Genomic DNA, 24748 nt, shown 5'->3' with positions numbered 1-24748 from the left:
TTGACCTTGAGGAAAAAAGATGCAGAAATATTCAGCACTATATAATCTTAAATCATTAATTTTACTTTTTTAAAACAAATAATTGGCGGAAAATTCATAGGGAATCAAAGTACTTCACTTTGCAAGGAAAAAAAAAACTTTTTTTTCCTTCATTTGATCAATTTTCCCTGATTTTTTTGTCATTTTTTCATAATTCCCTGCTATTTCTCTGATTTTTCCCAGAGAGATAAAGTTCCCTGATCTCCCTGATCTGTCGCCACCCCTGTTCTATCCACTGTGAGATGTCTAAACCAGTTGCATTCTCACTTGAAGAATTTTAGCTGACAGCAGATTTAAGACCTTTGTAGCTATTAGGAAATTGCTATATGCTCAACTTTTAGAAAAATGAGCAAAGGAAAGGAAAATTTTTAGCAACATTTCTGCCTATGAACTATTAGTTTTGTAATTAACATATTATTTTTGTACTTTTTAAAAAGAAAATAGAAGTTTTTGATCTTTCTTATGTACTTGTGTGTGTTTTTAACTAGCAGCATGAATGTTTCAAAAAAGAAAATAATTTTAATTCTTTGGCATCTCAGACTTTGGCTATGTTGAGCATTTTCCTTGGTCCTTAATACTGTGAGAGATTGAGAGTTGAATGCATATTCATCAAAATAGCTTTCTTATTATATCAGTCAGTACAGTGGTGGGAATTTTCAAAAATTTACCAGTCTAGGATAGTTAAAACCAGCAACCATTTTATGATGAATAATCAGTAATCTTATCAAAGGAAATATAATTGTTAGGTAAATTGAAAGTTATTACTGTCAGATTATTTGAAAAATAATTTAATCTGATTGTACACATTATTAGAATTGGGATTGTTATGATTAAAATTCTTCTTTGCAAACAAAGCGCATAACTAAAAATCCTTTGAAGTAAACAAAAAGAAAAATCCTTACAGATTTATGAAAATTCTAATCTAAGCATTATTTATTTCTTAGAGTTTAAAATATTCAAGTTACGTTACAAAAGCCAAAACTATTAAAGAACATTACACATGACGAACATTAGTACAAAAAACAACACTACACTTAAAAATTTACTAAAAAAGTACCAAAAGGTAAAAAAAAAGATTTAAAAAATATTATTAAAAAACCCCTCTAAAATTAGAAAAAAATAGATGGGCGCCTGAAATAAAAACAATAACACAACGTTAGGCCTAGAAGTGACATTTACAAAAAGTGGAAATTATAGGAATTTCTCGGAAAAAATAGTAAAAATTTTTGAACAAAATATTACGGGAAGTATATTATAAGTTCCATAACTTGGAGGCCTTGTGACTTCAGCATGTCTGAATTTTGGAGGATTACTATTTTATATTACATTCCCTTTTCAATTTCTATTAGGTAAAAAAAAAATATATGGGCGAGAGCCATTGAACAGAGTCGACTTCCAACCTCCCTCAGTAAAAAAAATAAACGTGATGTCACGAATAAAATGAAGACAAAATAAACCAAAGAAAATAGAACACCATTTTATCTCATCTCGGAATTAAGGTCTTTAACATTTTACATATATTTTCTATGAAATACACAGAACATTCAAAATCTGTAAAGTAACCTTCTTTGAAAATGCTTTAACTACTCAAACAGCATAATATTGCAAGGTTGAAAAAAAAAAGGATGAACATAAAAAAAATACATTACCAGATAGGCACTCAGAATTTTTTTTATTTATGTTAGAAACGTCTGGCTCAAAGTTTAACCAATTGCACCAGTGTTCTTTTGAAATCAGTAACAGGCGTTGCATAACCTAAGAAAGAATTGAGCAATAAAATTTAAGAAAATAAACATAAAACATTTATGATGCATTTCATGAAAAAAATTTTACAATCACGTTTTAAATACTTTAAGTAACTTGCTTTTTACTCAATTTTCCTATTTTATATTGAAATGCAATCATGCAGAATGTTGTACACGTTTCAAGTATCAGTATTTTTTTCTGCACCCTACGCTTAGCATTGAGTTTTCAGATTGCCTTATAACTCCCACAAGAAAGATCTCTGGGTTACACTGGTACTTAAGACAAAAAAATTGCTACTAAATTAAAAGCATGTATTGACCTTTGGTTACTAACCAAATACTACAGTTTTTATATCTAAGTAACATAATATGATTTAATTAACTGATTGTATTATTTGATTTTATTAATAATAGGAAAAATTACTCCTGTAAAATTTTGAAGCACTGTCAGGGTTCATACACTTGTGGTTAAAAAAAATTCCCAGACTTTTCCAGGTTTTCCAGGTTGTTTTTTTAGAAAATTCCAGGTTACTCCCTTCAGCCAAAATTAAGTTGAAATAACAATATTTCAAAATAATTAAAATTGTTTAAAGTAGCAATGCGTAAGAACTAAAAATTTTCCCCTTAGTTCAAAAAAAAAAAAAAAAAATCTTTGAAGTTTGTTTCTGTTTGAAGTTTGTTTTCCTTTCAAAATTTAAGTTTTTTTAAAAATGTGTTGTTCACAATAGTTTTCTTCATTTAGTACTTGGTAAAAAAAAGTACTATCAACTTACTTTAGCATTACTTCGATGACCCGTGTCATGCGTAATATTAGAGTTTTGCTGCAATCGTGCAGCAAAATAGCAGATATTAATATCAAGCAACATAATATTAATCTCAAAAACTGCAGAATTTTGGAAAGTCGAGTTTTGGTTCATCTATACTAATATTATAAAGAGAGAGGGCAGATTTTTGTATGTTTATATGTTCGAGGTAATTTATGGAACCATTGCATCTATTTGAAAAATTCCTTCACTATATGAAAGGTACTTTTTTACTGAGTGACATAGGCTATAATTCGAAAAAATCCGATAGTTTTTTAATTCCAATTTAGGCCCAAATTTCACACAAATTCCTGAATATGGGAGTGAAAAAAACTTGCACATATTAATTTTATATATCCTTGAAAAGGGTAGAATTTTCAGTGTTCTAAACAATGTTTCAATGCTCTAACTTAATTACGGAGGGAGTAATTTGCGTTTTTAGCTCGAACTTTTTGAGGCTTAGCTGAAATTTAGGCACTACTTTCTTCATTAAATCTATCAATAAAAAGTGCAGGAATTGTTCCACAGTTTTCTTTTTGACACTATTGGAAAAAAAACAATATTTTTTACTCCAGATCTCTCTCAACCTTTGGTCAAAAGACTTAGCTTCTATCTTCCAAAGGAAAAAAGTTACAAGCATTTTTAAATCGAATTTGAAAAATGTCATTTTGATTCAGGTTGTCAACCATTTTATTTTCGCGTTTCCACCGTTACACTTTTTGAATCCAATGTTACTTTCTTTATTTTGCATTTAATTTCTTAAAATTATTTTATTTCGTGTTTCTATGGATACGCTTTTAAAATTTATCTTTCCAATTTTAATTTCTTAAAAGTATTTTAATATCTGTCATCATTGTTTGGAAGGGTAATTTTGCATGGTGTTTTTTTAATTTTATTTAAGCCTGATTGTTGAATATATGTCACTTGACACTATTTTTATTTTCAAGGTAGACTGGGCAAAGTCGGGCAAGCAATGCAGCTCTTAATAGATAAAGATTTGAAAGCTACTGTTAATGTGATTTTATACTTTTTTGTTTGTTTGGCAAAACATTTTTTATTGCCAAAGAAAAAACATACGCTTCACTCGCAAAAGGGTTGGGTTCGGGTAGCGTGTTCGCTTGGCGCGTTAGACGCTGAGCAGTTCAGCCTAGGATTATTGTTTTAAAGCAACCGTAAATGTAATTCATTGTTTTGGCGATTTGTTTTGAAAGAAAAGAAACTTTTGATTTGTTTTTATCCAAGTGAAGTGTACGACATTTTCTTTTTTTCAGACGATTTTTGAATGTTCCACTGGATGTTTTTTTTTCATTAGACGGATGGATTATGATAGCGTGGTTGCTGGGCGAGTTTGGCGATAAACAATAGAGTTGTGGAACTATTTTTACGTTTGAAAGATATTATTTGATGTCTTTTTTTGTCTATATGGCAAAATATTTTAAATTGCAGTAAAAACTGCTTCACTTGCTAAATAGTTTTAAAGCAACTGTAAATCTAATTTAATGATTTGACAAAAAGTTTTAAATTCCAAAGAAACTATATTTTTTTTCTTTTTGAAAAGGTGCGTACGCATTCTATACAAAGAAAAGTGATCATTTCACATCAGAGGGGGAAGGGGCGTCAATATTTTCTATTCAACAGACTTCCATTAAATTTTTAACACGGGCATCGCTGTGCGGGTACTGATAGTGTAAAATATTTTAGTAGAAATCTTTTGAAAAATTTATAATTAATTAAAATTATCAATTTTTATACAGAATTTTAAAAATTAATATCCCAATAACTAACATTTGAAAAAATATTCTCAGAGAATATACACATAAAGACACTTTGGTGTATCTAGAGCCAGTGATGTTCTCATCAGTTTTTCTGAGGGTATACTCTCAGTAATCTGCTATGCACAATATGTGCATGCGATCATAAAGCATTCAAAAAGGCGTTGATTTATTAAATGTTCAGAAAAAAGGTTACTTGTTAGAAAATGCAGTTAACATGAATTTATTATTTAGGAAAATTTTAAAATGCAATGATAGAATCTGAGTTATAAATTAAAAATTTTGAAGCTTGAAGCTCATTTTGAGCTAAAAATTGTTAAGAGAGTATACGGCGTATATGGAGTACCCTAGATATGGAGTGGCGCTATGGGAACACCCCTGTCTAGAGCTCAAAATATGTTTTTAAAGTAAATCTTCATTCATATATTAATGCATCAAAATTTCAAAAACCTTGAACCATGGACGCTCATTTGCAAAGTTGAAAGAGGGGAGGGGGGGGGGGGGCTCAAATATTTTCCCTGTGGTTTAGCTGGATATTTTCCACGTGGAAACCGATTTCAGGGCAGATAAAAGTCATTAAAATTTGACATTTTTAATAACTTATTCGTTAATGGCTGGAGAAGAAATGTTTTTACATTTTTAGAAAGAAAAAGTACTAATAGCAAGAAAGTTCTAATTTCAAAGGCGGGGGCTTGAGCCCTCCCCCTTGCCCCCTATGTGGGCGCCCTTGCCTTGAACTGTTTTTTTTTAAACATAAGTGTACTACTGAAAAGATTGATACATTTCAGGCATTTCTGAAATTGTAGCTTTTGGAGCAATATGGCCTGATTTTTAAAACTTTACAGTAGGATACATCAAAAGATTTACAACTCTTTTTTCAAAAGGTACTCTATTTCTATTATTATTTTGTCCTGGAAACAATATTGTTGAATATAAATCAAAATGCTTAGCTTTTAAAAAGTACTTACTTTGCTCTGATTTTTTGTTTCGATTACTACATTACAATCAGTTATATTGTTTGAAGAGTAACCGACAATTGTTGGCCCGAATATTCTTGCCAAATTTTCAACCGGCATCTTAGTTTCTGCGGTTTCAGCTACCCTACAATAAATAATAAGAATAAATAAATAAATGACATCAACTGTATTATTATTAGCATCATTTTTTTTTGAATTCTTAAATGATAAAAGTTTTGAAGATACAAAACTCTCATCAATTAAAAAAAATAATTTTAGATCATTAGGTTCAGAAACATTTTTTGAGCTTTTTCTAACTTTTAACAATTACTCATGCAACAAGTTCAGAGAAATTTGATTTTTTTAGCATGTGTCGCCCATTTTCATCTGTAAAATGTTGCAGTTTTAGAAACCAGTTTTTTTTATAAATGAATAGCCATGAAACATATTTACCTCTGTAAATGTAATACAAGAAAAGCTAAAGTATCTCTGTTAGGCTGAGGCAGATCACATACAGCTTTATATAACACATTCAAGCTTTGAGTGACATTAGAAATATCTAAATGAGAAAAGCATACATAAACAATCTAACAAGATAAATATCAAAAGCAGCAGCATGCAATGAGAAAACACACTCTGATGTAGACAACTCAGTAAGATATTCATTTTAGTCAATCCTCAATAACTCGAAGTCGTAAGGACCCGCTAAAATGTTTGAGTAATCGTTATTTTGAGTTATAGGATGCTCCTTTTCTAAAGACAATAGTTCTTTTTTAAAACAAGGAAGTTCGAGTTTTCAGTAAACCGAGGTAATGTGATCCTCAATTATCTCAGATTTTAAAGACTCTATTGTATATATAAAATTAATAGGTGATTCTCATGCATAAGGAAAAGTAATAAAGTTTCAATCTCTTTTTCTAAATTCAATTTGGGCTAATCTATATATATAAAGGTCACAATGTTTCTTTGTTTTTTTTCTTTGTTTGTACCTGATGGCTAGAAGACCCCATAGCACCTACAGCCCTGAAACTTGGCACAAAATTTGAACGTACCCCAAAGGTCTGCCCCTCAAAGCCCAAATTCTAAATAAATTTCTAATTAATTTTTTCATAATTAACTAATTCAGCTGAAATTTCACATTTTTTGTTTTATTAGGGGGTAAAAAATCCATCCATCCCCTAACATTATATGTTGTTGGAAAGAGCTTTCCTTTCCAAACAAAATGATGTTTGTTCCATTTCTCTCAATTAATTAGAACAGGAGATATAAAAGATTCTGATTGCGATCCTAATTGAGCCAATTTTCAAGGCTAAACTTGATTTCTGTTTTCGCAGTAATGTTATCTTCGGTATACGGTTGCGTTCGAATGGTAGAACCGGTGGATTCTTGATGTGGTTATTGCGCTGTTGTCATTATTGTTAAATTCATTGTGCAAATGTTAATTGATTTTTTTTATTTGAAAATTGCTTGGTGAATTTGGTGATAAACAATGGAGTTGTGGATCATTTGCTTATTTTCCATTTAGGTTTTTAAAGGGTGTTCATGCATTTTAGTTAAACATGATTACTGATTATTTGACATCAGAAGGGGGGGGGAGGCATTTTTTAAATTCTACAGTTTCTTTTTCACAAGTGTTAGCTTTTTTATAGTTAAATTTTTCATACAGGGTGCGGGATTTCCTTTTTGTCCTAGTAATCAATATTTTAAACCATTCAATGATATCTATGCTTCCCTGATTTAATGCTAACATCAATTTAAGGATAACTTTTTTCAGAGTCTGCACAATTGCTAAATCAGGGTTATACTGTATAATACATACTGATACATACTGGGGTCAAAAACATTTGCATACATACCAGCAGCATTAACAAACGTTTGCCAAGATAATCTAGGTATAAGAGGTTCTTTGAGAGATCGAAGAAATTCTTTAACAGTGCTACATATCACATGAATGTCAACTTGGTTCTAAAAGAGAAGTAGAAAGCATCATAAATAATCAAAGAAAAATACATTCAAATGTAACTTTGCTTAGTTATAAGGACAAAAATTAACAAGAGATAAGGTTGAAAACACCTTAAGCAGCATCAAGACTAGAGATAGCTGAAATTGAGTTTGATAACACACAAAAGGTTGGGAATGGTAGAAAAAAGGGATTTAGTTGACAGATAAAAGCAAACTTAAGGTACAAAAATGGCAGCATACAGTTTAGTAGGGTTGCTCACCAGGGGAGATTGCATTGTTGAAATTTTTTAGAGGGATTATGATTTCATTTTGGAGGCTTTTGTTCTTTGAGGAGGTTTGCTTCATTGCATTTGAGGTGGATGCACTATCAATATTAGCCCTCCTCCAAGTTGTCCCCTCCTTGGACCCCAGAATTTAGCCTATTACAGGAAAAGAACATTTATATTTAAAGCATTTTAGAGTATTAGTGGCTGCAAAAGGCTGAACACATGGAAAATGCTGAAAAAATTCCAAATGATCTGAAGCAAGTCATAGAATATATGAAGTAGCTTGTCCTGACTAATCATCAGGGCACAGCCAAAACTCCTGAAGTTAGAAAGCTGAAATTTGGAACATAAGTGCATTTTATGATGTAAGCTTGTGTTAAGAAAGGATTTTTGGAAATCTCGATTTTAAGGGGGTGAAATAGGTTGGAAAACTTTGTGCACTTATAAGCAAAATTTTCAAGAACGAGCTTGAGTTCAGAGTTGAATTGGGTATTAAAAAATTTGAAATTTTACAAGGATCACGAATAGCTTCATTCAAATAGAACGCTAATTAATGGAGATAAAAATTAAAAACTTAATTTTACGTCCACTTGAACATACGTCTATACCAAGAAATGGTACAATTTTCGATTTTTGCAAAGTTGGAAAGCCTATATTAAATAATTCTTCAAAAAAAAATTTCTCAAGGATTTGAATCGCGGAAACCCATATATGAATATAAAAGAGTTATTAACATTAAAGTAAAAATTAAATTGATTTTCGACACATTTTAATTCCTCAATTTTTTGAGCAAGATTAATTTTGGCTTCAATAAAAAGTGAACAATATTATTTATTGACACTTTTTGCTTGAGCAACTGGAAACAAAATTTCCTGTTTTTAATGCATTGGAGTTTTGTCTGTAGCGGGACTTATGATTAAAAATATACAGGGTTCATACACTTTTGTTTAAAAAAAGTTCCCTGACTTTTCCAGGTTTTCCAGGTTGTTTTTTAGAAAATTCCAGGTTACTCGCTTCATTCAAAATTTAAGTTTAAATAGTAATATTTTCAAAATAATTAAAATTGTTTAAAGTAGCGATGCAGAAGAACTGAAACTTCTCCCCTTAGATTTAAAAAAAAAAAACTTGTTTTTTTTTTCGTTTGTTTTCTCTGTCAAAATTTTAAGTTTTTTTAAAACATTTTGTTCAAAATTGTCTTAATTTGTTTACTATTTGTTGAAAACAGAGTACTTTCAACTTATTTTAGCGTTTCTTTGATGTCACGCGTAATATTATAGCGTTTTGCTGTAGTCCTGCAGCAACCTTTTAGCATCCGCTTTTGGTTTACAATACTTTTTATTTTCTTATAAGTAGGTTACACGAAACATATTAAGCAAAATGCAATGCTAAATTTCAGTATAAATATGATTAACTTGTTGCATCAATCGGTATACCATGTAATTCATAGTAACAAAAATCAACATCTGCCAATCATAGGCCAATGCCAATAATCTTTTTTTTTTTTTTCACATATCAAAGGACGCTTACATTAAAATTTCAAACTTTCTTTTCTAGAAAGTAATAGTTAATTTTCAAAAATTCATAACTTTTTGCACATTTAATGTTATTTTCAATATTACACATTGATATAAACGTCCAATTCTGTTTCTGGAAGTTTAAGTCTACTTCCATTGTGCAAACGATCAAATATGGCGACAAAGTGAAAAATTTAAAATAATAAGTAGATTTTGGGATTTGTAGTATAAAAGTAGTAATAAATAATTAATAATCCTTAAAACACTACAATAAAAGCAAAATAGTCAGTATTTAGCACATAAGAGTCTAAATCAATTAAAACAAAAAAAAAGTTATGAAGATTAAATTTTGCATTTTTCCCGAAAATAATTACAAATTATCCGGAAAAAAAGGGCACAATTTGTGTTGTTTTCAATAGTTTGCATTGCAATTAACATCCAATGCCGTTTTCGGGAACTTAGGCACTTAAAAAGTCTTGGGTACTTCCATCTTGGGAATGACCAAATATGGCGGCTATGCCCAAAAATAAGAAATAACTTTAATTTGTTGCATGAAGACAATTAAAAAATAATAAATCTTCATGATACTACAATTCATTGAAAAATTTTTATCACATTTGCGTCCGAGGCAGTGAGGATAAGATTAAGTTTTAAGAACAAAATTTTTCATTTCTCAAGAAAATTATTTCAAACTAGCAAAAATACCCGGCGTTGCCTGGGTCAGTAATAATTATTAGAAAAAATCGTTACTTGCTTTTGTTTTCTGTTTTAAGTGAAAGAATTTAAAACACATCTTTTTGACGTGATTAAAAATCGAGTTTCTTCCTTACCCATAAAACTAAAATAGCAATAAGTATAAAGAACAAAGTAATATTGATTTAGAAACGAAAGCACTATATTTAAGCATATACAAATTTAAAAAACATGAAATTAATCTTCTCATATTTAAAAAGATTAATCTGTTGATACTTTTTTTCTAACATGGAGTCTAAAACCTTCTCTGTATGGCTAATGAAGTACGAAGTGATTAAAAAAAAGTAGCTGCGCTCGTAATCCCCTTATACTTGCTTTAGTTATTTCGGGAAATTTCAATCATTGTGGCTCTTGGTGCGATTTTACCGAATTTGCGAAAGTCGTTTCGGGGTACCTTCGATGATGCTCCCCCATTCTTTCCTTACTTTCTAAAACGATATAATATTAATTTTCGTTACAGAGATATCGTCGCTAGATGCTGAGATATTTTTGGTCACCATAAAATGGCGCTAAACAGTTTCATCCGAAATGTTACCAAAATAAGTAATACAATTTGGTGATTGTTTGAAATTGTGCAAAAAGGAAAATTAATGGAAGTTTTTGTGCCGTTTATGGATTTGCCTAATTTAGTTGCTGGATTATTTAACACAGTAAAAAAGGTCTTTTGAAAATTCTTTGATTGGCGATATTTTGTTTACATGGTGAAAGCTGAGAAACATTATGACGTAGTCTTCGGCTTCAAAAACAGCAACGTTGAAAAAACTGCCAAATGCATCAGCTACGGAAATCTTTCTGCAAAAATTTTGGCGATCTGCTGGTTGTTTGGATAATGAGTAAGTGTTCAATCAGCATAAATAATAATAAAAACCATTAATTACATTAAAGTTCCGTTTAAATGGAAAATCATCAGCCAAATCATGTATTATTTGCCAATCTTGTGCAAAAATCTTACTTCAAGATTTGACTTGAGAAAAGCCTTGAACAATCACGAAAAGCAAAGAAAGTCAACAATACAACAATTGTCGCTATCGACAGAGAGTTGAGATGATACACTAAATACTGTATTGAGTTGAGGAAAGCCTTCGAACATGGATCTAAAAAGCTCATAACTCGTTTTTTATTCTACTTAGAAATTTCGAACAGGTGCCATCATCAGCAGAAAAATCAGAGCTTTCGATGGACATATAATGTAAATATGTGCAAGTATTTTTTCATCCCAATATTAGAGAATTTATACAAAAATTGTGTTTTATTGCCCCCTAAGGGGGTTTTGCCCCCCATAACGGGACGAAAACTACCCTATGTGTTATTCTGATGCATAAGCTATATTATTGTAAAGTTTCATCAAAATCCGTTCAGTAGTTTTTGCGTGAAAGAGTAACAAACATCCATACATACATCCATACATCCATCCATACAGACAAACTTTCGCATATATAATATTAGTAAGATAATAGAAAAACAATTTGCAGACCATTTTTTGTTGTTTTCATCAGTTTTCAATTAAAGAAAACATCCAATTCTGCTTTGTTTTTAGAAACTTAGGCATTTTTGGATCGTATCTACTTCCATCTTGTGAATGACCGAAGATGGCGACTACGTTTCACACGTAGCTGAAATGATTTTCCGATCAAAAAAAAAACCATTTTCCCCGATCGACCCTCCCATCTACAGGTTGTGCTTCCGAAGCAGTAAATTGTCTTCTCTCCTGTTGAGTTTGTGCATAATTGCTGTTCACCTGATTTTTTTTCCCTTGGGAACTACTGAGAGCTAAAAATGGCGGCTGCTGAAGATTTTTTGGGTCGCCACTTTTTTCATTGCTTTAAAATTGTTACAATTTTTTTTAAATACATCGATAAAAATGAAGATTAGATCTTGTAAAACGAAATTCCCTGGGAAAAAATTGGGAAAAGAAAAATTTTGGGGACACATTTGGAAAATTCCTTGACATTTTTGACTAAGTCATTTTCCCTGATAATTCCAAGTTTTCCCGGAGCGTACGAACCCTGAACCGAACAGAATGTTGTGGCAACCCATCTAAAACTTTAGGCAGTAGAAAGAAATGCGTTCCCCTCACCGACTCCATGTAAGAAAATCGTCGCTCTTTTGGCGCATTTTTCGTTGTGAAAAAAAAAAACGTTCATTTTTCGATTGCAGTTTTTAATTCGGAGTCAGCGTCGGTTTAGATAAAAATTTACAATTTTTTTCGTGAAATCACAATAAAAACGAAGACTAGATCTCATAGTACTTAATTCCTTGGGAAAAAAATGGAAAAAAAAATTTTGGAGGACAAAATTTGAAAACTCCCTGACTTTTCCCTGACATTTTTGACAGTGTCATTTTCCCTGACAATTCCCGGTTTTCCCGGAATTCCCGGAGCGTACGAACCCTGAATATATCTCCCTTTTAACTGAATCTTCCCTGTTAATAACATACAAAATACAACACATAGCTGAAAATAAAATAAGAAATAGATAAGTAAGAACTTAAAAAAATTGTTTGATAATAAATAATACATACAAGGCATGGCACACTTCTTCCCCTTAAAAATTTCTCTTTCAAATCTTTCACTTCTCGTTCACTGCCACATAGACGATACAATCCTCTTTCTTTCAATCCTCTTGTTTCAATTTCATTCACACAGTGAACAATTAAGGAAGGGAGCATAGGAGGAGTAGTTGAAGTATAATCAGCAATAGTACCCTACAAATAAGTTATGATATAACACCATTGACACAATTTAAAATAAAGTCCACACCCTGTTATCTATGGAATTGGAAGGCAAGGGTACCAAGGATAATGAAAATGATGGATAACCCATAAAAAGTTTAAAGCGTGGAGCAAAAACAAAAGTCGTCTTTGCTTAAAAAGTACATAAAACATTATTAAAACAGTGAACATAGTTTCAGTACATACATTACAAAGTTACTGTATAATAAGTACCAAAGAACATAAATGCAACAAAGAAAAGTTTATATGCGATAACGTATAGGAAAGATGATTTATTCACTAAATTGCATCTCACTTTTCTGTATGAAATGCAAAACACTGACGAACTTTAATACATACAATCAGTCTTTACCAAAACTTGACTAATTACAAAAAAAATCAGTCATTTGATTTTTAGCATCAGTTTTTCAGCCAATTGTGTCATATTTTGCCCCTCTAAATACTGTAGTAGTCTGTCAACATGTTAGAAAGCCATTTCACGTGTCATTCACACCTATGCACTGGTTTCATCTTCTTTATTTTCACTGCTCTTTTTTCCCCCTATTGCTTTACTTCGGATTGCTCAATCTGCTTCTATCGACTATCACGAGTAATACACTGGCGGAAAATTGAGAATTTAGTGTACTTCAATTGTTAAGAAAAATAGATACCATAAAATAAGTAGTGAACTATAATGAGCAAGAGCATTGCTCGAGACTGGTGCCTTGAAACAACCAGTCAGTTCAAATGTAACAAAAGTTGCATGATGAAATCTGTTGATGGGAAAAACTATAACATAAGACTTCTTAAAAATAAACCAAATTTCATTTGGCTATTAGTATGATTAGTTAAAAATTGTTAAAAACAAAAAAGTTCAACTGAACTGGAGTGTGATAGCAGGGCTACTTATCACCATCTTAAGAACAATCTAATATCATGAACTGCACCGTTGCTCAAAAACAAAACAGTGTTCAAGATACCAGCTGGGTGAAGGGATGTAAGAGGGAAGTCACAGAAGCGGCAAAGTCCCACCTTGAAAATCTATTCTTAAATAGCAGATCAAACCCATTAGCAAACTAAGCAAAATCAACTATTGAGACACACCAGCATAGTATCCATCTAATGAGAAGCAAGCAAGCGCTAAACTATTAGGGAGCACCCTGATCCAATCGTCTGTCATGTGCAACACAACGTCAATTTCATCGGCAATAGCACCACTGAGAACCAGCTTCGGGCAAAACATTGAAAGCTTCTCCCATACTAGGATTAGTTACTGACACAAATTTATTGTTAAAGCTGATACTAGCATAAGTGGTGAGATAAACGTTCTAAAACTTATAACTTGCAAACAAGGGTTTGGCCCTTGTTTACAAGTTGGGTGTTAGTTACACTTGGCGTTAAGCCAATAAAATATATCAGACATTTGATATTGTGTAGTGTTGAAAGATCAAAACTTTTCTGAAGAGAAATTCTATTAACCCTGAAGCATATGTCTACAATAATTGCACTTATTTAACAGTGCCTTTTTATTTATATTTTTAGCATAGATAAAATCCCATTTATTTGTTGCTCAGTTTGGATTCAAAATAATTTGGTGAAAAATTAATGATTTTTATTGACATTGTTTACACTAATTTTATTATTTTTTTGTTTCTGTAAAATATTGGTATTTAGTAATAAAAATTCTCATTTTATTAAAAAACATGTTTATATACAAGTTTTAACTTTGTATACAAGTACATTGTGACTAAATCTAGATCATTTGATAATTATGCAACCATAATGTCATATTACAATCTACATTTCTGATGTTTCCATTCAAGCAAGAATTAAAAACTTTTTGCAATACCATTGAAAGACTCTAATTATAAGAACTTATAAATGTTTTATATCCACTTTTTAAATTAACATACTAAAAAGTAGCTTTGGAAAAAAAAAAAAAGTTCAATCCAAGTTCTTTATTAATGGTTTTGGCCATTAATTCATTATATTATGAGTTGATGTGAAATGAGGGTAATGCAGACCCCCAAGTGGTTTTTTGAGGAGAAAAAGTAGGAAATAAGGAATCAAAAATTAAAAAAGTAAGAAAAGTAGGAAAAAAATCACTTTAAAAAAAAGAAAAAATAGGAAGAGATAGGACCAGGGGCGGCATTTCAGCATTTCGTTTGGGGGGTCGAGTTTCTTAAACATGAATTTCCTCAATACAGTATAAAATACTTATTGGTTAACAGGAAGGGATAATAAAATTATTTTAATGTTAAGAATAATTAAGTTTGTTAAGAAAAATTAACATTTTTGCGACCGAAGCTTTAATTTTATTTTGTAACTAAGTTATCTCACAAAATATCTCGGTAGTACTTTTTATTTTTTTGTAAAGTTTTAATCTGCTATTTTTGAACTCAGGAAGAAGAGAAGATTTTGTAACTGTATTTAATCAATATCCAGTGTTTTGCTTTATTGCCAGTATAGCTAAAGATGAAGGTCTTGCTTGCCTCATTGCGCTTCGAAGGTAAATCCCTAACCTCCTGAGACACAAAAGTCATCTTTCAAAGACTTGATTGAAACAGTTAAAGTAATAATAATGGGAGGAAGAAAGTTATTTTAAAAAACACATTTCCTTCAGATCCCTCTCTTTAAAGTAACCAAGAAAGCTTTTTAAATTCAGCTAGTATTTATTTTGCGTCATTAAAAAGCATAGTCGCAGTTCACAAAACAATTCCTCTTCCCTCATGCTAGAAATTTTACTTAGAAGTGTAATATTTTCCTTTTCGTTTTCTATAACCGACCTACATAATATTGAACTTAAGACCAATGATAAATGTATCTCATCAAATTCTGTCTCAATTTCTTAAGAAACGCTCATTTTATTCAAAATATTGATTTAATATTTTGACTAAAACTTCATGTCGGTTTTGTCACCTTTTCCACAATGGTATACAGTAAAATCTTTTATGGAAAGTTCTGTCACACACTTGGTTCCAGTATGCATTAGTGCGAAAATTACTATGAGTTTCAATTGTCAATCCAAGAATTAAGATTAATGGATTGAAATCCATTTTGTTTTTATGATAGACTGTTCAAAAAACTGCACCGCAGTATAAATAAAATAAACATTCAAACAAAGTCATAGATATTCTAATGACATGAGATTTTCTATCACTGAAAAGGTCGCTTTCCAGTCATTCTTCCAGGAGGCTTTTATAGATTTAACTCTTGAATACCATCTTGTGTATTCAGAGATTGTCAAGTAAAGAGCCAAGATAGATTTGTTGAGGTGCTATTTTTTGATGTGGAATGTTTTTCAAAAATAGCATGTTTTTACAAAACGTTTCTATGAAATTATATAATACGTTGAGTTGCTAAAATGTATTTGTGGCCCAAGGAATCAATGAACCTTTTACTAGCTAAACATTGAGCTATAATATGAACATAAAGTTTGTGTAAAATGACATGGAGTTGACGCGTAAAAATTGCGCGTTCTCCACACTGTACGGGCATCTCATACAAGATGCACCATCAAAACATGGTGTACACAATTTTGAATTATTTAACCCATATTAAGAGATTACTTTTTTGGAAAAGGCAAACAATTATTCTCAATCAGTTTTTTCTGTTTTGAAAATGCAGGCAAATAATTTTCTAAGTTGAATATACCCATTTTTTTTATTATTCTTAGTGAAAAATTTGGGGGTGCAACCGCCCCCTTTCGCCCCTCCTATTTGCCGCCCCTGGATAGGACTACACACACGTCAAGACGACTGACAATCATTAGTATGAAAAATAAACTGGTGGAAACAAAGATATTAATTACAAAAATATGAAAATAAAATACAAACAAACAAACACCTTTCAACAATACAGTAATAAAATTTTTAAGTGAGAAAAAAAAAAAACTAATAATAATAATAAAAAAAACTATTTTGGTGCAATAAAACCATTTCTCTTAAAGATTTGTTTTGTCAAAGACGAAAACATTCGAGTGCATCGATTTAACATTTGAAAATACTCTAACACTTTCAGCTCATGTTGTCATAAACTATAATACAAAAGCAAAGCAAATATTAAATTAGTTTTAGTTGAAAATAATCAGCAGCTGACATGCATTCTTGCATAAACAGAGACAGATGTTTAAATTTGAAAAAAGAAAAAGGAAAACAACTGAAAATGCAGAACTAAGATAAATTTGTTCTTAAATATGGGACATAAAATTTATAATAAAATAATTAAACTAAAGAAATAACGAAATAAGTAAACTAAAGGGTTTGTACAGTTGAATCCCGACTTATGCGAGGGATGTGTTTCAAGACCTCTCGCGTAAGTCGAAATTTCGCGTTGTATAAGTTGCGCAAGTGTAAAATTTTTTGTAACATACCTAGTTTTTTTGGACACTTGTTAACACCACCTCAGACTGTTTTAAACCATACCTTAACTACACATTATCGTTTCTTACATAAAGAGCTGAATTTTTATTTGTACTTTTAAAAAAGCTGTTTTAATCAACATAAAATACTGTCAAGGTGCACGAAATCAGTGATCAACGTGACATAAAATAAACCAGTACGGTACGTACTGTATGTATTGTAATAATAAAATGATGTACTATAATAATACTGTGCAGTAGATCCAGTAATGATATTTGTAACTTTAAAAAATGAAGATGTTGATGATTTATACTCCGTGATAAAATCATTATTCTAATACATTTTTAAATTCAGTTGATTTGCTAGCTCTTTTATAACGCTTCCACTCCTCCTCTTAGTTTCTTTCATTCTCAATACAAGAGGAGCTTCCATTTTCATAATTTTTGCATTTTGCTTAGACACTACTAGGCGAACCAGGGGGTGTGCACAGAAATTTTGGGGCCCGTCACAAATGACTTTTACTGCCCCCCTTCATATTGTTTGTTTACCCTTACATCTCTACACATATTTCCCCTCATTTTAAAAATCTCGGACCAACTTTAGGCTCGGACCCAGGCCAACAGGTGTCCTCCAATTCTGTGCACGCCCCTGCCGCGAACTTTCACGGATTTTCTTTTTTTTTTTTACTTTTAATTGTACGTATGAGAGATTCACTCGCACCTAATTGTTGTGCTACCTTCGCTCCACTTCCTACTTGTTCAAACACATCGAGAAACTTTAGCATTTCTTTAATTGTCAGAAACTTTCTCTTTCTCTTTTCATAAATTTTAGATGGAACTGTGCTCTTGGATGTCATTATATTTCATCAACTTTCGCATTTAGAATGGAAAAAAAAATATGGTAAATGAGGAGTAGTAAGTTGTACACACAAACACAGCTATGTTCAGACTAGTACAGTGTGGGAACTTCTGCTGCCAGTGATGCTAAAGGGATGAAGGTCCATTAATATTCTAGTAGCCAATAACAAAGCTGACACTTTTACACCGTGATTCCCTTCTGAAAATTTTCGTGTTGCGGGGGAGGAATTCCCGTTAGGTCAAATATTATTTACTGGTGAAATAATCGCGTTATAGCCATTTTGTGTAAGTCGAATTGCATTGTAGCGGGAGTTAACTGTACTATATTCTGTATTTTTAGCATTCAACATACATTTTTGTTTAAGGCACGTCATTTATGGGCGTCAGTGGGGTCAATTTCTCCCCTCCCTGGCTTTGGAAAATTAATGCTTAACTATACAACTTTGGGCACTTTTTGTTGTTTTCAGATAAAATTTGCATTTAGTATACATCCTTCGCTAGCCACCTCCGGGGGCGGGGAATCAATGTGACGGCCAGCTTTAAATTTCAATCAAGCAATAAAAACGAATATTGTTTTAATGGTTTGGTGATTTTTACCTCCCACTTGTTCAAAAATTTTGTCACCAAAAAAATAAAAAAAGGAAACATCCATGCATGGTAATCATAACATTTTTATCAAAGACAAAGATCAGTTTCTAATGTTTCTTTGTGCATAAAAGGGAAGTAGAGACGTACCGAGTAGCACTTTGGCCGAGTAGCCGAGTACTCGGCCTTTTACTACTCGGCCCAGTACCGAGTTACCGAGTAACTCGGCCTTTCACTACTCGGTCGAGTTTCCCAGTACCAATTATGTTGAAAGAAGGACCACCGACACACACCGATGAATTTTGAACTTATTGAAATAGTAGTATAGACCTCCTTGTCCATACAATAGTTTTTAAACTAAATTCCTGCTGAAATTTAACTACAAAATTTTGCAAAAATAATATTTTTTAAACTAAAAATGAATAAATAAAAGGTATGACTTATCAAGTTGGAATTAAAATAAATTATACAAATTTATTCATTATAGGTCTAGTTCGCTAAACATAAATAATTTTTAAAAGCAAAAAAACAAATGTGCAGGAACACTGCAGACACGTTTTTCTGTGTTACAGGGATTGTCTTTTCAGTGCATAACATGTGAACTAAAGAATGTAAAGGCATACGACAAAAAATTCGACTTTTGCCGGATGGCTTTAAATCAACGAGCTCAAATTTTGTGCATTGAAAAAGAAATTCCTCGTAACGCCAAAACACGTGTCTGCAGTGATCCTGCACTGTGCTTCTAACGTTGCTTTATTTCCTTTTATTTTTAAAACTAAGGTATTTTTATATATCTTACAACTAATTTTAGTTTGTAGCAAAAATTCCATATTTGCACAATTTTTAACAAAAAAGTTTTATTAACTTTCGAGACATTCGAGCCAAGATTTACTCCATTAAAGTATTTCAAACTTCATTATTCTCAAAATTTAAATTTGAATTGTAAATGGTTGCAGAAAATTATATATGCTTGAGCTTTTTTGTAAATTTTAATACATTCAATTTTTTGCAACTACTCGGTATTGGCCGAGTATCTGATCAAAATTTGGCCGAGTACCGAGTACTCGGCATATTGGCCGAGTAGGTCGAGTACCGAGTAGTTACCGAGTACTCGGTACGTCTCTAAAGGGAAGGAATGTAGTTGCTTTCAATTTTCACCATACAACAAAAATATTCATTCGGAAATTGTTCACGAAATTGAGAGTGGGGGAGGGGGAGCACCTGGCATCAAATGCCCGCATATATCTCTTTCTCCCCCCTCCCTTTGATCAGAAGCACTAAGTACAATAACTTACAGTAGATGCGCCGTATCGGTATAATTGCCGCACCCCGAAAAGAGTAAGAATCTTTGAAAAATTTTTTTAATGTTCAGAAATACCGCATTGCCATAAACACAGCACATAAGAATGATGAGCAACTCCTCGATACTGATAATATATCAGAGTAGAAAATATTCATTAAAAAGAAAAAAAAAATACATATTCGCTTGTGGCTCTATCCCTCAACTTTTAAAAATGTGAAGAAAAAACGGAATCTCCCATTTAAATTGATTTCCGATTTTTCTCCAAAAATTGGGAATGTTTTGCCCATCCAGGTTTTGCTGTTTTTTTTTTTTTTTTTTTTTTGCAAATATACTCTTTGCAAGGAAAGAAAATGAAATTTAATAAATTTTATAATCATGTTTACGATTTAGAATAAACAATAATCACGTTTATGTACGAAAAAAGTTAGTTTCCGCGATTATTTTTGAAGTGGTCCGTTTTTGCGAATTTCTGTTGTCTGTCGATTTTATTTTGCACTAACATTAATAAAATATGTACAGTGTACAAGTTTCTCATTTCTTGCTTCCTTATGTTCCTTTTTTGCCTTTCTGTTTAAATAGAGCTCCATTTCACTTATAATCATACAAACAATGTGCCAATTAGGAAATTCGGCTTTTCCCGAACTTTTTGAACAGTCGGTCGTTTGCTTTAACTAAAGCTTGTAATTGACGAGTAAATAATATATAATTGCATCAGAATGTGTCAGTATCTTTTTTTTTTTAGTTTCGTTAAAACAGTAGGCTGAAGTCGGGTCGATAAAAAGAAAAGTCGATCGTAAACGCCACAACGGCAAAAAAGTTACTTACGAAAAATTAACTTTTAAACACGCAAACGCCGCAGCGTTCTTGTTCTTTCCAGAAATTAATGTAGTCAGTCAATGAAAAGCTCAGGATCTGCTTGCTTCTTTTGCGTTTCAAAATTGAAACATGCAGAAAATTATCGGTGCGGCATTGAAAAAATAAGAATCAATGCACAATTAAAAGTTCTATACTAAAGAAAGAAAAAGTAGGAAAAAAAGGAAAAAGTAGGAAAATAAGGAGAGAGATCTGAAAAGTAGGAAAAATAGGTACTCTTCGGGGTCTGGTAATGTTTTTCATGCTCATAACATCTTATAAGCCAGTGTTTCTCAACCTTTTTACTGAACGGCACACTTGATAGTTGGCTCGATTCTTGCGGCACACTGAACCAAATTTCATATGTCAATATGGACAGTGGTTTCATCATTCACTGATCGAAGCAAAGAAAAGTGTGCCAGCGTTGAATCAGCGTTTTCATTTTAAATATTTCAGTTTCTTTAGAAATTGAATAAAAGTTCATCATGAATTTTAGAGATTATTTTGAGTAGTAAGTCCCAAACTTTCACTTAACACGACTGAGAATGCTATGCCTGTCTTGAAGGAAAGTGACGCTTTTTATTCAGCTCTATGATGAGAAGAGTTACAGGAAGTTTTTAAATCGAGGATCTAACCACAATATTGTGTTGCTCTTGAGAAGTGTCAAGGCTAAGAATAATGTTAACAGTAACAGCTCATGAAAAATGTGATCAGAAATTTTTAGGTACATACTCTTTTTACTAACAGCCAATATATGCGTCCAAAGGCGATAAACTCCAGCTTTAAGGAGCAGTCACTACTGAGATCAATAAATTTTTCTTATGAAAAAAGTTCTTTGATGATGAGTTAACGGATCACAAACCCAGTCATATTGTTGTATGCCAGTCAACTTGAAGTGGTGCTTAAACTTTGTTATGAATTACGGCCAAATTTTTTACCACCAATTTAAGTTTTACCTTCAAGATGTATGTATCGTTGGGGCAAATGAAACAGGGCAACATTGAAATGATATAATTTGAATCTGTGTAGCCTTCATAATGCTGCCAGGCTAGGTTTGCCTCAACTATAGTTGGTCCATTTAAACATGTCCAGTGGAATTCCTTGCTACACTGCTGAATTTTTGGTTTGAATCCGTTTAATTGCGCATATACATGAACACGATACTCACTGCGTCCATAAACTCTTTGATTCAGTTCGTTAAAATAAATAACAGCCGCGAATGCTTATTTTCCCAAAAAATATTTGTCTTTTAATAAATTGGTATCATTTCGTCGTGAACCATCAGAAATTTGTACTTTGTCACCCAACTCAAGAATTCTTGATTGGACCTTGCTTTTCAAAAAAACATTGAACCGTGTGAAGTAATGATCTGCTCTCACATCTTCCGAAAGTACAATGAAAATATGAGAGTTAAGTGGTTTTAATTGTATGAAGTTGACTGTTTTTTCTGCCTCCACCATGGCCAACTTCAGCTCATATGTCATACTGTTTGCCAGTAGAATTTCACGATGAAAGAAACTGATTTCAGCACCTGGATTTTGATTTTTCGATGTGCAACATGAATCCTTCGATGGTGCCCATCTTTGCAACTGCTCCATCACTGCATAAAAGTGTTCAGTTATAACACTGGATCCTGTTACTTTTCATAAATTTAGCTGTATCTCAGAATATTTCAACACCTGTTACATGATGAGAAAGTTCTGGTAGATAAAGTGAATTCATCTAACCAGCGAGTGTCCGCAGCATGATGCGGTTCAAATCGTGAATTGAAGGTATAATAAACTTATTCAACAATTAACTCGTGGAGGAACCCATCACATCCTTTGGCGGAACCATAGGGTTCTAGGAACACACTTTGGGAAACGCTGTGTTAGAAAATAGTTTTACAGAGTTAGTCTATTGAATAATAGGAAAATGATTCTTACCGGTGATACTCATTTTATCCCAGCAACTCATATTAATAGTGCAATAGTTTATAAAGCTTTTTACTTTGGGTTAAATTGGTCATCGTGGAAATATTTATTTAAAATGATTCTGGTTTTATTTTAAGTGATGATAGCAAATAAAGCTATTTCTTCTTTTAAAAAGTTTAAAGTCATTTATTATACTCTGCTAATTTACGAATCAGAAATGGATTTCATCCCATCATTAGTTCTTCCTTATTATACAACTCCAAAAATACCGTGGCACACTAAGGACCTTGTCGCATCACACCAGTGTGCAGAGGCACACCGGTTGAAAAGCACGGTTATAAGTCACATGTACTTCAAGGATGGGTCAAAATGAGAAGAGGACAACTGGCTATGGTTACTCAAGGGAAATGAAAAATGGAATAAAACAAATGAAAACTGGCAGCACTTTTGTAGCAGTTTGTATAGATGATTCTGTCTGATGCAGGAGTGTGACTGAAGAGATACAGCTACTTTTGTGTCTCTAATTTAATATTCAAAACATAAAACTCGTATCCATGAAGTATTTACCAAAGTGAGAATGCACAAAATTACTGTAAACATACAAATAATAATAATAATAAAAAAATAAACACGAAATGGCTTGATTCACATGATGGAACTAATTTCATGGACTACATGATATGCCCCCATAGAATAATGTCCTCTAAAATTAGAAATTTTAAAAATCCGACTGAGTTGCAAATGTAGAATCAAGAGGGAAAATTGAAAATCCTTTTAAAAGCCTTATACTATTAAAAATCAGTTTCAAGTATTTTATTTGTTAACAAATAGAAACTGGCAACACAAAAATTTAAATCATTGCGTTTAATTTCCTTGTCGGCACAACAATGAATTAATTCAGTTACCCCAATGGGGTTGTTTCTTTCAGTCTAAAGTAGTACTTTTTGTTATTGAAATTGATAGAACAAGCGAAAAAGAAAAAAAAAACATGGACTCAGAAAATACTTTTATTTTCTCAACAGTAATTTTTTAATTAATTTTTTTAAATGTCCAATTCTTCAAACGAGGCGTGGTCTTTATGACGTCACAAATGATGCACTATGGTGCATCTTTCTACCTCATTTCCACGTTATGATAATCAAGAAGCAAATTACAATTGCGCTCTACGCTTGCTATCAACCATATCGTTGCCAATACACATGAGTAAAGATGCAAATTAAATATTTTGGATCGTGAATGGCGTTTCATCATTTGTGATGTCATTGGCAGAAGCGTTAAACAATGAAAGAGCTCGGATTTAAGTAATTTTTAACAAATATTAAACTTAAAGAAATTTTAAAAAATGGTCAGATTCTATGTTTTTAAGCATGCTCTTTCAGAAAAAATTTTTGGAAACTACCCCATTGTGCGAAAAAAAGGCTTAGCCGTATTTAAAATCTGCATTAAAAAACATTATAATTCGAATCCCATACAACATGGAAATTCCAAACACATTCCATCAGACACAGAAAAAACTCTATTTTAGTACTAAATTTTTAAATATGTTTCACAGCAAAAATCGGGAAAACCTTTTAGAGGTTTTTAATTAATATGTTTGTTAATTAATGTCATCCAAAGATGCAACCTAGCTAAGAACACTCTCGATCAACTCTCCTTTTGAACTAATTTTTTTCCTTTTAAAAATCGGCCCACCCATTTAGGTGCTAAAGTGGTACAGACAAATACACAGACACGTCAAACTTATAACACCCTTCCTTTGTGTGTTGGGTGTTAAAGATGAATTGCATAGAAAATAGCTTACCATTTCCCCTTTAGTTGGAGTACTTGCTACAGGAAAACACGGCATTGGACATTGATCTTTACATTCTGGATGACATGTTACTCTACAATCTTGGCATTTTAAAGCTTGCTTGCAAAATTTTATCAGACGACTACAGGCATAACATTTTTCTGTACGGATGACAGTTTTATTGCAAAACAGATGAGTTCGGCTCAGCTTACTACTAGTATTGGTGCGTTTAAGAGGCGTGCTGAAAGTATATGTATCATGATTACAAAAAACACACACACAAAAATTATGATACTAAAACAATGCAATATTGACAAACCTTCCAAAAATGCTTCTAGGGTCATCGTTTCTAGTATTGTAGGTATTACTTTTGATTTCAGCCAAATCTAAAGGGAAAAAAAGAAAACACTATAAGACAGTTGTATAAATATATCAACACAATTCACATTCCTTTAATTATTCTAAAGGACAGAAAAATGAACTAACTAGATAAAATCTAATTAGAAAAAAATAAAGTTTTAACTAAAATCGAACTTGACAAGAAACAATTTATTATTCAAACATAATCA

At 31.9% G+C, this 24748-nt stretch overlaps 1 protein-coding gene across 1 annotated transcript in view; it reads right to left on the bottom strand.

The window, feature by feature from the left end:
• LOC129222528 (rac GTPase-activating protein 1-like) overlaps positions 1-24748 on the bottom strand; it is a 79811-nt gene that overhangs the window by 8218 nt on the left and 46845 nt on the right. The window contains exons 8-14 of the mRNA XM_054857040.1: positions 24499-24565; positions 24192-24420; positions 12331-12513; positions 7172-7280; positions 5769-5874; positions 5328-5460; positions 1689-1794 (exon numbers count right to left, since the gene is read on the bottom strand). Of these exons, the coding sequence (XP_054713015.1) occupies positions 1689-1794; positions 5328-5460; positions 5769-5874; positions 7172-7280; positions 12331-12513; positions 24192-24420; positions 24499-24565 (933 nt within the window). The remainder of the gene's footprint in view (positions 1-1688; positions 1795-5327; positions 5461-5768; positions 5875-7171; positions 7281-12330; positions 12514-24191; positions 24421-24498; positions 24566-24748) is intronic.

This window comes from Uloborus diversus, chromosome 5 (genome assembly GCF_026930045.1).
Source record: "Uloborus diversus isolate 005 chromosome 5, Udiv.v.3.1, whole genome shotgun sequence".
Taxonomy (NCBI): domain Eukaryota; kingdom Metazoa; phylum Arthropoda; class Arachnida; order Araneae; family Uloboridae; genus Uloborus; species Uloborus diversus.
This window is presented reverse-complemented; position numbering and strand designations above follow the sequence as displayed.